This window comes from Ciona intestinalis, unplaced genomic scaffold (assembly GCF_000224145.3).
Source record: "Ciona intestinalis unplaced genomic scaffold, KH HT000266.1, whole genome shotgun sequence".
In the NCBI taxonomy this organism is placed as follows: Eukaryota; Metazoa; Chordata; class Ascidiacea; order Phlebobranchia; family Cionidae; genus Ciona; species Ciona intestinalis.
This window is the reverse complement of record NW_004190587.1, coordinates 1,883-14,709: the sequence shown is the minus strand read 5'-3', so window position 1 is coordinate 14,709 and position 12,827 is coordinate 1,883. Positions and strand designations below refer to the sequence as shown.

The window sequence follows — 12,827 nt, the reverse complement described above, 5'->3', positions numbered from 1 at the left end:
CTTCAGAAATATTTGCAAAAGAATAAAACTGTTGTTAAACTAATGTTATAATTTTGTTTTAAAAGTTTTAATTTTTATTGTTTAAAACAAGTAACTGTACAGTTTTAATTAAAACTTTTTTTTGAATTCAATTGGGATACATGAAAAAAATGTTTTTTTTTGTTTTTTTGCCTAATAAATGTACTGTTTTGAACTTAAATTTTTTTCGAAAATATTTTGCAAAAAAAATTGTTGTAAAAACTAATGTTAAACATTTTTTTTAATAAAATAATAATTTTTTATTGCATAAAACAAGTAACTGTGCAGTTTAAATAAAACAATTTTTTAAATTCATTTGAAAACCATGAAAAAATTGATTTTTTTATTTTTTTGCATAAAAATTGTAGTTGTACTATTTTGAAAAAACCAGTAACTGTGCAGTTTAAATAAAAACACTTTTTTGAATTCCTTTGGAAACCTGCATTGTGGTACTGATCTTGTGTAAGAAATTGTTAAACATCATATGCACCGAGGGGAGTTAGTTGTATTAAGTTTATAATCAGGTACAATTAATGTCGCTTGTCCAGTTTTGTGATGTTCTGTCACGCGATGACTTGTGTTGTAATGTTTACAAAGTGTAAAAGGATTGAACCACAGACCCAATATGTGAAAGAGCAACATGACAATTGGTATATTCCAGAATCGAAACGTAAAATAAAAATTGGTATATTCCAGAATTGACGTAAATTAAAACATATGACATTGACGAATTTTGACAAATTGTAACGTTGGAAAAAATGAGTAGGTAAATAATGCGTTTTTGTAAAAATATTTTTTTAAAAATAGGCGATTTTTTAAAATATTTTTAACTAGTTTTCTCATTTTTTTTATACTTTTTTAGGTGTATTGAGCATCACATAATATCAACCTAATAATCTCACTTTATGAAATATGGTTGGACCATGTACTACACTACAGTACTATAAAGTAAGCTACAAAGTGTACATGTAAAATGAAAAGTTCACTGACAACGCAACTTCTACTGCACCACGACAATGCAGTTTCTAAAAAAAGATTTATATTAACAATTTTGACTTTTTTGATACGTCAATAAATGTTTGCCCTAACATACGAACCAATGTAACTTTGCTGTGTGATAAAATATTATAAAAAAGAGAGAAACGGAATTTTTCTCCCTCACAATTTCAACATGTGTGTCTGTTGAAAGAGGGTGTTTATGACGTAATTGCTTCACCTCTACAATGGGTAAACTGTTATAACCTTCAAAACCAGACATTTATCAATGCGATTTAAACGTTTATACCCCGATATGAAGTAGCTTGTTTAGCTGTCCCATGTTATTCATCAATATGACTTCTGTTTTAAGGTTTATTATTAAGTTTAAAATGTTGGCTTTGATTAATGTATCTTTGTGCAGTGACAAAATGTCAAATGAAATGAAACTTTTAAATACATCAGCACCGCAAACGAATATAATTATCATGCATTATTAATTTAGGACAATAAAGCGAATTTTATTATCTTAATTTTCTGTTTGCTTATAAACTGTACGGAGTACTGCATTGTGAGCGTTGAGACGTGATGACGTTAAATAAGAGAAACCAAATGAGTAGGAGCAAACTGAACAACCAATCACTGCAATCAGAGTCAAACTCTAGAACTTTCATTTTAGTTTCTGCGACTCTTGTACTAAACTGCTCGCTAGGCCGAAAGTGAATGAGAATTTGTTGAATATAAATTTCGATCAAATAGATACAGGAGCTACTATGTTTGATTGTAAGACCATTACAACAAGTGATGCATCACCCGAAAGTTTGGATGAAGTGTCAATATCTGAGTTTGAGGCAACGTAAGTGGTAATCCTTTAGCTGGTGGTCACCTGAAATTTTGGTTTCAAAATGTCTTATAGCCCTCACTGATACCTGCTGTATATTTTTATTAAAGTCGGGCGTTCGTGTCAAAAATTAACTTTAAAAATGTGCGAAAACATGCTTCGTCACCGTAGTTCGTTTGATTTGCGTAAAGTTAACGATTTGTTACGTTACAATCGCTGTCTGTTACCTCACAATAGTGGTATATTACGTATGTTACAAGACGTTATAGCCTTGTTATTTCCAAAGTTAGTATAGACCAAGTTAGGAAACGGATTGTAAAACAACGAGTCTTGTTATCTATTGTTTCGCGTCTATGACTTCATAGTCGCCACCATTACGGAGCCCACGGCATAGAATTTTATCATTGCTGGGTGCTGTTTTTCGTTTAAATATTGCGATTTTTTAAAAACCAAGCACTTCTGCGCGTAAAAATCGCTTTCTACTAATGTTATATCTTATCACAATAATAAACCTCACACAAATAATCAACTTTCATGGAACACTCAATCGATTAAAGATTAAAAAAACAGAAAATATAAAGTTTACTAACATAAAAGTACATGTTTAAAATATAAAAATACAAACAAAAACGAATAAAATTACCATAAACTGGTGTATCTAGCTGCAGTTTTGCATGTAAATTGCCGTGATTTTACTTTATGGCTTACAAACTTAACACGTATACCCGGCAACGAAACTTACGGTATTTTTGTAAAATTTGCCTAATATCGAAGTAAAATTGAGGAAAACAATACTGAGTTACTATTTTTGGTCCTCTGCTTGAATTAGTAAGCTACCTTTTCCGCGTTCCGGGTCTTTATGAAATCGGAAAACGCAAACACCGCATCTGCTAGTACTCAAGCAGTTTGGAGCTGCATGTCCACTCATGTTGGATTATAAATGTAGTAAAGAATGGTTCTGTAGATTTGTAGGTATGATCATATACTATTATGTAAACTAAGCTAATTGCTGCTAGTCTTAATCGCTAACGTAAAGTACCCTGTTAAACCACACTGTACGCCGAAAACCAGTCAAAATATTAATTTACTCCACATTAATTCCTAGATTTTATATTGTATAACAAGATTTATATTAGAAATTATATTTTAAATGTTAAAACAACCGCGTATACGTGTTTTCTAGCTTTGTATTGCTTACAAGAACTAAATGAACACGTGTCGACCATACATTTGTAAGGGGCGAATCACGCTCTGTGGGCTCCGTAATGGCGGACACGAGCGCCGTTTCCTAACTTGGTCTGTACTAACTTTGGTTATTTCCCACTGTTGTAACGTGGAAATCAAACGTAACAATACTCATTCTATGACGTAATAATCTAACCTTGGTTTAATTCATAACGGCTCCTGTGGAAAAACGGTGACGCAGCACGATTTCGCGCACTTTCAAAGTTAATTTTCGACACGAACGCCCGAGTCTTTCCAAAAAAAAGTTTTACAGTAAGTATTAGTAAGACCCAAGAAACATTTTTAAACCAAAATTTTAGGTGGCCACCAGCTAAAGGATTAACCACGTAAGTTATATATAGTATTTTGTAGGTTATGACTTTTCTGTTAAACTTAATAACAAAGCTGTTCTTGGTTGAATAGCAAATTGACCCCCGTATACCAAGGGTCGTATACCAAACGCTAGGGCTGCAGCTCTTCCCTTAGCATGCGCGCTTAACGACTCGAACACTTATTGATTTTAAACTCGTTTTATTAAACGAACAGGGTAATACTGCCGCTGGTAACCAGTGAAAATGTTGGTCTTAAAATGTTCCTTACGTCTTCCTGATGCCCGCTGTATATTTTTTTTTAAAACTCGAGCGTTCGTATCGAAAATTAACTTTGAAAATGCGCGAAATCGTGCTGCGTCACCGTATTTACGTACGTAATATGTCACTACTGTAACGTAACATATTCCTATTGTGACGTAATAAATCGTTAACCTTACGCAAGTCAGGCGAGTTACGGTGACGCAGAACGTTTTTGCGCACTTTCAAAGTTAATTTTTAACACAAACGCTCGAGTATTTTCAAAAAAAAAATATACAGCGGGTATCAGGAAGACGTACGGAACATTTTGAGACCAAAATTTTCACCGGTCACTAGCGGCAGTATTACCAATTTGTAAATTTGACCTTTGACGTGACATCAGGTTGTCAAATTCTCGTCTAATAAACAGCTGAATTCATTACGTTTACTTTTCGTCCTAACGGCGATCTTGATAAGCCCCATTTTAAGTTACGAAGACAAATGTATAATAATCGTTAAACTTCAATCCAACAAGCCAAATGCAATAATGGCTATTGTGACAAATAATCAATGCATCAGTTTGTACTGTGCCACAGTAATTTAATTGTTACTTAATCCCTATTATGATATAAGCCCGTTGTTGCTTAAAGTTTGTTTTCGAGAACATAATATAAAATACAGTCAAAAAATTTGTGTGGCTAAACACAATGTTTGTTACAATACAGACATTGAAATTTGTATTTTTACTTTCCAATCAAAATTCTTAAGTTAACATGCGACATAAACGCAAAAGACGCGTTTATTATACAGGTCCAGGATTGTAAAAATACCCCTTTTTCGGTGATAATGTCACCGTCCGGATCGTCGAAAAACGTCCGGATTTTTTTAATAGAAATAAATCCTATTTATATTAAAATTAACCTTCTTACGTTCGGCCAACAATATACTCTTTGGTTTCTTAGTTCAGTATTGACGACATAAACGTGCGCTCTATTTTAATCGTATCGGTTACCCTGCGAGAACACCGCGAATAGCTAAAATGATGGAACGGTTCGTGCAAATATTTAAAAAAATGCATTTTCCTAACACTCACTATACCAATTTTGACACAAATCATGTCACAAGGAACCTTGATGCGGTGAATTTAAAATGATATTACATTTTTTAAAACGACGTATCCAATCGGCAGAAACAACTGAAAAGTTTTACGCAAGTTCATCGTGGATTAAAGGGCCTAAACACACCCCAAATGTACTTCGCTTTAATCGAAAGAGTGTGTTTTTCTAAATCCAACGACACCTTACTTGTTTTAATCGGTTCTATATAACCAAAGATATTCCAGCTCAAACACCGTGAAATTCAAAAAACTGATTTGAAAGTTGCGTGGCGAAAAAAATTGAGAAGTGTACTACCCACGTGACAAACACGTAACAAAATTGTTAAAGCGTGGCCGCTCTCATTCAGAAACACTGAGAAAGGCGAGAGGCAGTGTTTTCAGCGAAAAACGAGAGAACAAAAAAAAAACGCAAAAAAGCACAAAAAACCGCAGGTTTCGCTTTTACGAATGAATCAGTCACGTGACTAGTACGTTCCTACGTCACAATCACGGAGCTCGTAGTAAAAAAGGGTAGCGCTAGAGATCACTGTTTGAGGACGAATGTCTCCGCCTATACTGGACCAATTTTAATAAGCAAAGTATTTTTGGAATCAATAAAACGGTCGCTTTATGAATTTACCATAAAAATAAAAGTGACGTGGGGTGTGTTTAGGCCCTTTAAAAATGCAACGATGATTACGTCATAATGCCTTTGATAAATCCGGACATATTTTAAGCCAGCAACCAAGAACAGTTTAAACTTTGAATGCAGGTATATTGCGTTTATGTGAATTTTAATTGGTGCAAATATAAGAGCGAGGAGCGACGCTCAGTAAACTGAAACCAACGCAAACTGTAATATATTATTACAAAGTATCTTCCCGGGGCTGAGCTTGGACAGAAGCCAAAAAACATCTTTGTCGGCACCGCACGAGAACCAGAGTTTCATTACGTCATTTTTTCACGAGAATAAATTCACAACGATTGCTTCGCTTGTGATGTGTTAAATTGTATGCTACCCCATGCGTCTTCTTTTATTTCCTACGCCGGCGCAGAGCGTAAAAATGTGACGCTAATACATGATGTTTCGATCCCGTGGTTCGTTGGGCAGTGGGCACATTCCTCCCGATTGTTACGTAATAAAACGTCATAGTTTATAGTTATGTTACAATAAGACGTAACAATTAAGCGCAAAATGACCAAAGTGCAGCACGGCAATGTTTGTTACTCCATCGAATTCGTAGCTGATAATTACGAACACGCGACGAACATAAAACATTAGATCGCAGCTTTAACAACCGTTTCTATGTGGTGATGGTTAGTAATACGCTTTATAACAAGATTTGGTAGCTTGGGTGACAGACGCACGTAAAACATAATACGTCCGAATTTACAACTTTTACAATCCTTCATGTCATACAAGCTTACGGACAACATAGCTATATATTTACCGAAAACATTGCAAAACTTTCCTTTATGGTATAGCATGCATGTGCTATTATATAGCGTGTACATTTACCTAATGCTATCGTTCGTCAATAAAACAATAATTTGACTTCCCGATCCCGGCGAATTACGTTGAAGAAGCATATTGTAAAGACTTTTTTAGACGAAACTTTATTGTCCATCAAGACACTATCTATAATTAACAAAAATATAATTTAAAGTAGGCACGAATCAATCAGCACAACGTCTGATGAATACGACTTGCCTGATTGGAAGGAAAATAGGTATATGTAAACAGTATACCTACTAACCTCCATTTTAAAAATTCACTCTTTATTAACTTTTATTGTTATAACATGTTTGAATTTACAAAATCTATATTAGTTTAATTTTTTAAGACAGGTATATATTATATATATATATTTTTTTGTGTAAAATATTTTGCCTAAAATTGATAGGCTACCTTTTATAGAACGAAGGTTCGGAAAAGAAAATTAAGTCCATTACCTTGTAGTTCAAATACAAAGTCAAGCAGGTTAGTTTGTCATTTTAGAAGTTGAGATGTAAGTCATCATTGGCTGTAAGTTTAGCAGTCAATTTATTAGCTTCTTACATGATTTTGTTTTTCTTGAACGGTCATTTAGTTTATTTTGGTAATGTTGAAAATCTTGTTTTGCTTTTCTTTATTCTTGATTTATTTCAGTACAAATGCTTATAACTTGGAAGATGGACCAGGTTGCAGTTACAGGTAGGCTTGTTTGGGTTTTAAAGTTAGAAGTTTGTACATTATTTTAAATAATCTCTGCATTTTAATCATTATATAGGCTATACCCATATTATAAGTAAATAGGATATTGGGCCATGTGGTATAATTAGTATAAGTTTCTTTCTTTGCAGTTCAAGTTATGAACCATTTTCTACCGAAAGGTAAGCGTATGCCATGTACTGTGATAATTTTGTTGAGATTATTAAAAAATAAATAATTTAGTCAAGTGGGGTAATAAAAAACAGAAAACATAAAATTTCGATTTCCTCCTCCAGTAATAAACTAAAAAAATGTTTTTTTTGTTCTCCAGGTGTTTCTTATTCCTCAGGCTTTGGGCTTTGTAGTAACAAAAAACATTAGCGGCGCAAAAAAAACATTGTTTTCAAAATTAACTTACCTTAATCTAAAAGAAAAAAATTAATAATGGAAGTACATGGTAATAATACAAATATTAGTCATACAACTTAGGTGTTATGCAGTCTATATTTTCTCAGAAACCTCAACTTCTCCTACATACTTTTAACAGCCTTGTTCTAAAGCCTTTTTTTTATAGTTTATCATTTTTACTTCACTACTTCTTTTTGAACATAAGCATACCCACAAATAACATTTATTAGGCTAAAAACAAGTTTCAAATCCTTTATAAAGCACAAGAAGTGACCAAAGCATCACAATTGATTTAACTAAATTATAAAGTCCTTTGAAAATCTAAAATGACATCTTGACTTTATCTAAACTAAATTCAGCAACATACCTATAAAAGTGACCTGTAACGAAACAATCTTAACCTAAAACATAAACTGCATTATCAGAAAATGTTGGCAAAGCTGCAAAACATCTGATTTGATAATTGGTTACCTTTATAATCAATTAAATCATTAACTAGATTAAAATAATTTACATACACCACTTTAAAATTAATTTTATCACAATGTTAATATTGATTGGGGAAGAAAAAAATAAAAACAGAAAAAAAACACAGTTGTTGGATACGTCTAATTTTAAGCAAGTTTACAAAAACAAAGGGTTAATAAAATTTAAAAAAACTTTACCAGTAATGGTGAATGCATTGACACTTCAATCCAGTAAACGGGGCCTTTTCACCATACCAAACAGTCATGCAAAGGCTGCTTAACTTTCTGTTGCCTTTTAGTGCCTTTATTTTTTATGCAAACTTTTGCACTAATTACTTGTGATATGTTACAGAAAAATCAAGAGGGTCAATGAAATTTTGCAATATTTGACATCCAGTATACAAGAGTAAGAAAGTTTAATATGTTTTGGAATTATTCACTATCAAATATTTGCCTCGCACATAAAAATAAAAGTATTCGAATGATTATATTTGTTTTACTTGATTTAATTTATGATATGCATATGCCTCATGAATGATCTCGTTTATTGAAGCTTTAGTCTTATGTTTGTTTTTAAACTTTTCAATGATATTTCTCCGGATCAAATGACCAATTCAAGTACATCATTGTCGTAAGTCTGTTGTAGATGCTAATTTTTGATGACTTGTGTGTTTTTTTATGTTTTACTCAGTCTCAATACATACAGTGCAAAGCGCAGGCAATAAGACTTTTTTGTTGTAGGAACCCTGATGAAAAAACAGAAGCGAAGTTAAGCACATGGTAAATATTGTTTTCAGATTTTGTTTATTGCTTCTAAATGCTATTCATTTAATATTTCTTTGAACATAAGAACAAATATATTAATATTCTTAAATCCAGGTAAGTAAGGAATATTTAAACACAAATTATAATTTACCTTAGTTCCTTTTCTGTACATGTAGTATCATATGTGTATGTAGTAAAAAGAAACATTTTTTTAGCGCTGCCAGTGCCAAAATTACCAAGACAAAAAGATCGAAGAGTGGCAGGTTAGGTTTGTCAATCATGTATATCAGTATCTGTACATATAGGCCTAATCGACTTTTGGGTGTAAAAATTAATTTCAAAATATTTTTATTATAAGTACAGACTTATAGTCAAGCTTGCCAAAATGGGGAACTTGGTGTTACAAAAGCAACCTTCGTCCAACAAAGAAATTACTCATAGAGTTAAAAAGTGACAAAAAAACTCATTTTATTATTTTACTAAAGTTTAACATAGGGACAATTGCCATAAGCATATTGCGCATGCTTTATGTTCGAGTACCCTATAGTGTAATTTCTTATTATAGCTAAATTTATCAGGTATTTAATTTACAAGTTTTTAAATTGCCGAACGACCACTTTTCCAACTGCCTGAAGTTGTGCAGTCTTTGGTAAATTCTAAATTGTTAATCAGGCTAAAAATATTTTTTATTATGTTACTTAATTTAGTTTAGCAGGATGTTCTTTGTATTTTAAACAGCCTTAAGTTTATATAGTATAAATCATTTAGGCCTTTCACCTTTGTTCCAGTCTTATATAGAAAGTATTTTTAGTTTTTAATGGGGTTAGTTCAAAATAGTAGTTGAGTAAACTTGGTGAGAAATTATAAGAGATAAGAGAAGCATTGATTACATTGAGAAATGATTAACCACAGGACATGTTATTTCAAATTTGGCTTTGACTAAGGTGATGCGTAAAAGTACGGATAAAGATACCAACTACAGCGCAAACATTAATGGGAATTGACTAACCTTTGAGTATCTATATAATTCATGAACTATATAGTTACGGATGATGGTATTGGTATATATGCATTATATAGTTACAGATCATTGCAGGAAGTGTCCTGTTTTCCTTCACTCTGCTATAAGTTTTAACTTTTATGCACAAGCAATGTACATATACTCAACGGTTAGTAAATTTCCATTAATGTTTGTGCTGATATTTCGTTTTCAAACTGTAGTTGTTCTTTTTAAAATTTTTAAAGTTTAATTTAAAAATTAGCTATAATGACAGATGTCGATTTTTCTTGCCCCGCAGTATGCAATTTAAAAAAACATTCACTTTAAATATAAGTATGCCTATTTGCATGTATACATAAACCATCAAAAAAGTATACCCAATGTATCGACTACCCTGTGATAACGTTTAGAATTTGAAGCTGTTATCATGCTTTGATACTGTCAAGCAATAGGGTCAGATGGCATTTATCCTCCGCCATCTGTAACTTTATAATACATATATGGTAGGGTGGGGGAAGATGGGCCACGTTTGGCACATAATATCCGATATCCTGATCAGGGTGAATGTTTTTTGTTTACTGCCAAATTGTACGAGCAGATAGAATTAACAGGTGTCCTATCTTTCCCCATCCTGCTGACTGTAAGTATTTATTGTATATAAACTACCATCCATAACTATATAAAGCATGTTTACCACCATCCGTAACTATATATTGTATAAACATCACCATCCATAACTGTATAATGCATAAACACCACCTTCTGTAACTATATTTTTTGTTATATACCATCATCCATAAGGACTGCAACCATATAATGCATGTACACCGTCACTTGTAACTATAGATAGCATATATAACATCATCGGTAACTATATAACGCATGTATACCATCATCCGTAACTATATAATGCATGTATTGTATTTTGGTTGTTGTTTCCATTAATAAGCAATTTATGTTTAATTACCTTTAAAAACAGAGTTTGTAATAGGCTTTGATTTGCCACCATTTATTTCTGTTGCAGCATGTGGAATTATTGTTTAATCACACTGAAACTTAGAATTTATGACATAGCCCATAGAAATTGTATAATTCTATTCATAAGTAAAATTTTAAATGTTGTTTATTGCAGGAAGTTGAGAAATTGTCCACATTGTCCAATGACGTTTTATAATGTCACTACACATTTTGCCAATCACCATAAGCTTAAGTCGAAGAGTTTTTTATTGTATGATAGTAAGTTAAAAGCAGAGAAGAAGGGGCAGTATGAAAACTATAAAGGTTTCATATGTAGCATTTGCCAATTCACTGTGAAATCATTGAAGCAGCATTGTCTTAAAAGGCTCCCAGATATTGATGTGAAAAGTGAGACCTTTAAAAAAATGAAAGAAAGTTGTGATACAGAAGCTCTTAAATACAACTCCATCCTTGATGATTATGAAGCAAAACTGCAAACAATGGGTGTTGGGAAACGAAATCCTGTGACTGCAGGTAAGTCAAAAACATACAGAAAGCAGGTAGAGATCATGATACCTGATAAGGAAGATATAGAGAATCCTGAGGGTGTTTACCAGAGGCTTGAACAGAATCTGACAGGCAGTGGTAAAGATGGGACAAAGTATGCTTACTTAGCCACATTAAAACATTTTCTACAATTTGTAGATGTGGAAGACTCCAGTTTTCTTATGGAATCTGTAAGAAAATTAATAAAATATGTGGAATCATGGTTAATGCGTCAGCGTTCCAAAAAAGAGAAACGTCAACAGTTTGTTAAGCAATTGAGCGGGAAAAAACTTTCTGGGCTTCCTCTACCATTCAAAGCAGTTCAGGAATATGAAAAAATACATTCATAAGAAATTAGTGAATTGAGAAAGAACAAGTTGCCTAACCCTACTAAAATAGATCTAGAACGGGTGTGTGGCGACATATTTGTACGTATCATCTGCAGGGTTGGTTGCCGATCTTCTGTTCTTACCGGTTTAACTTGTCAGGAGCTAAAAACAGCGGAAAAACAAATCAAGGGAACTATAGCATATACATAAAAAAACCAAAAGGTAAAGCGGGATTATGCATGTTTAGTAATAAGTGAAAATGAATTCATTGATCTGCAAGCTGCATCCAAGATGGTGTGGAACTATAAACAACAGTCAGCTGAATCTGGTGATAACGCTTTTTTTTCTAAATGGAAATGAAAAAATGGACTCTTCTGAATTTGACAAAGTTTGGAACAAAACTATCAAGAAAGTGTTCATTGGAAAAAGTGTAAATGTTACAGATGTCAGAAAATTGATAACTTCTTTTGTTTCCAAACAACCAAAAGACGTACAGCTGGCTATTGCCAGAGCAGAAGGACACTCTTTACAGATGGCCGAAAAAGTGTATCATATATCCCATCCACATGAGCTGGTTGAAAAGGGTAGAAATATTTGGGGAAACTTGAAACTGGTTAGTAAGTTGATTGGCTCATGTTATCCGCTATACACATTTTATGAATAACTTATTTTATTTTGTAATTAAACATAATCATAAATGAGTATAGTCTTATTCATTGAATTTCATAATGATGTTTAATTTCTGTTCCGCCTTCAATTTGGTATTAACCCCACCCTCAATTTTTTTTGCCACGTAGACTATGTGACGTGGTTTACTACTATATTACTGGCAATCAACGCAAGCATAAACATGCGTCTGTTAATATTATTGTCTCTGTATGCGTTATTATTGAAATGCATACTTGTTTGTTTTACAGAGTCCAAAGACGTGTTGTCTGAAACAAGCGATAATAGAGAGGAAGGTGATGGTAAGTAAAGTTTACAACCAATTACAACCAAAAGAAACATCCATTTTCTGTTTTTTTTAAAGTTCAATGATAAAATTATTGGTTTTATAAATGGCATTGTATCACTTTTATAGTGTTTTCTAAAATGCTAATTTACATTTCTATACAGAGACTGCTGATGATATCGTTTCATCAAAGAAAAATGCGGAGATTGGTTAGTACTGACTAGTGTTTAAATGTGATCCAGTGTATTGCACAATAATTTTATTTGTGTACAGTTAACTAACTTCATTCCAAAAGTAATTTAATACATTTCCAGCACTGTTGTTTAGATAAATCTTCAAAATCAAAATGCATTAGAGTACTCTTCGTTGAAGATGGTGAAGTTCGCGATATTTTTCGGACTCGTGAAGTAAGAACTATGGAGCATAAACACATACGATCACTAGATGATGTCGTATTCGGCCAACCATACAAAGCAAGGTGGCCATACA

At 32.8% G+C, this 12,827-nt stretch overlaps 2 protein-coding genes across 5 annotated transcripts in view; both read left to right on the top strand.

Annotated features, from left to right (window-relative positions):
* The first annotated feature begins 6,388 nt into the window (after window positions 1-6,388).
* LOC108950566 lies at window positions 6,389-11,407 on the top strand. The gene is made up of 8 exons (XM_026839439.1): window positions 6,389-6,453; window positions 6,642-6,704; window positions 6,873-6,917; window positions 7,067-7,096; window positions 8,142-8,195; window positions 8,531-8,569; window positions 8,770-8,817; window positions 10,687-11,407. The coding sequence occupies exon 8, from the start codon at window positions 10,715-10,717 to the stop codon at window positions 11,405-11,407; it is 693 nt and encodes a 230-aa protein (XP_026695240.1). The 5' UTR covers window positions 6,389-6,453; window positions 6,642-6,704; window positions 6,873-6,917; window positions 7,067-7,096; window positions 8,142-8,195; window positions 8,531-8,569; window positions 8,770-8,817; window positions 10,687-10,714.
* A 341-nt stretch (window positions 11,408-11,748) lies between these two features.
* Window positions 11,749-12,827, top strand: part of LOC108950565 — a 2,313-nt gene continuing 1,234 nt past the window's right edge. For 2 of the 4 annotated variants that reach the window (XM_026839437.1, XM_018816523.2), the window contains exons 1-4: window positions 11,749-11,999; window positions 12,304-12,354; window positions 12,503-12,547; window positions 12,666-12,816. In XM_026839437.1, the coding sequence (XP_026695238.1) occupies window positions 11,751-11,999; window positions 12,304-12,354; window positions 12,503-12,547; window positions 12,666-12,749 (429 nt within the window). In that variant the 5' untranslated portion in view covers window positions 11,749-11,750 and the 3' untranslated portion in view covers window positions 12,750-12,816. The other 2 variants (XM_026839438.1, XM_018816524.2) reach the window with 2 other exon arrangements.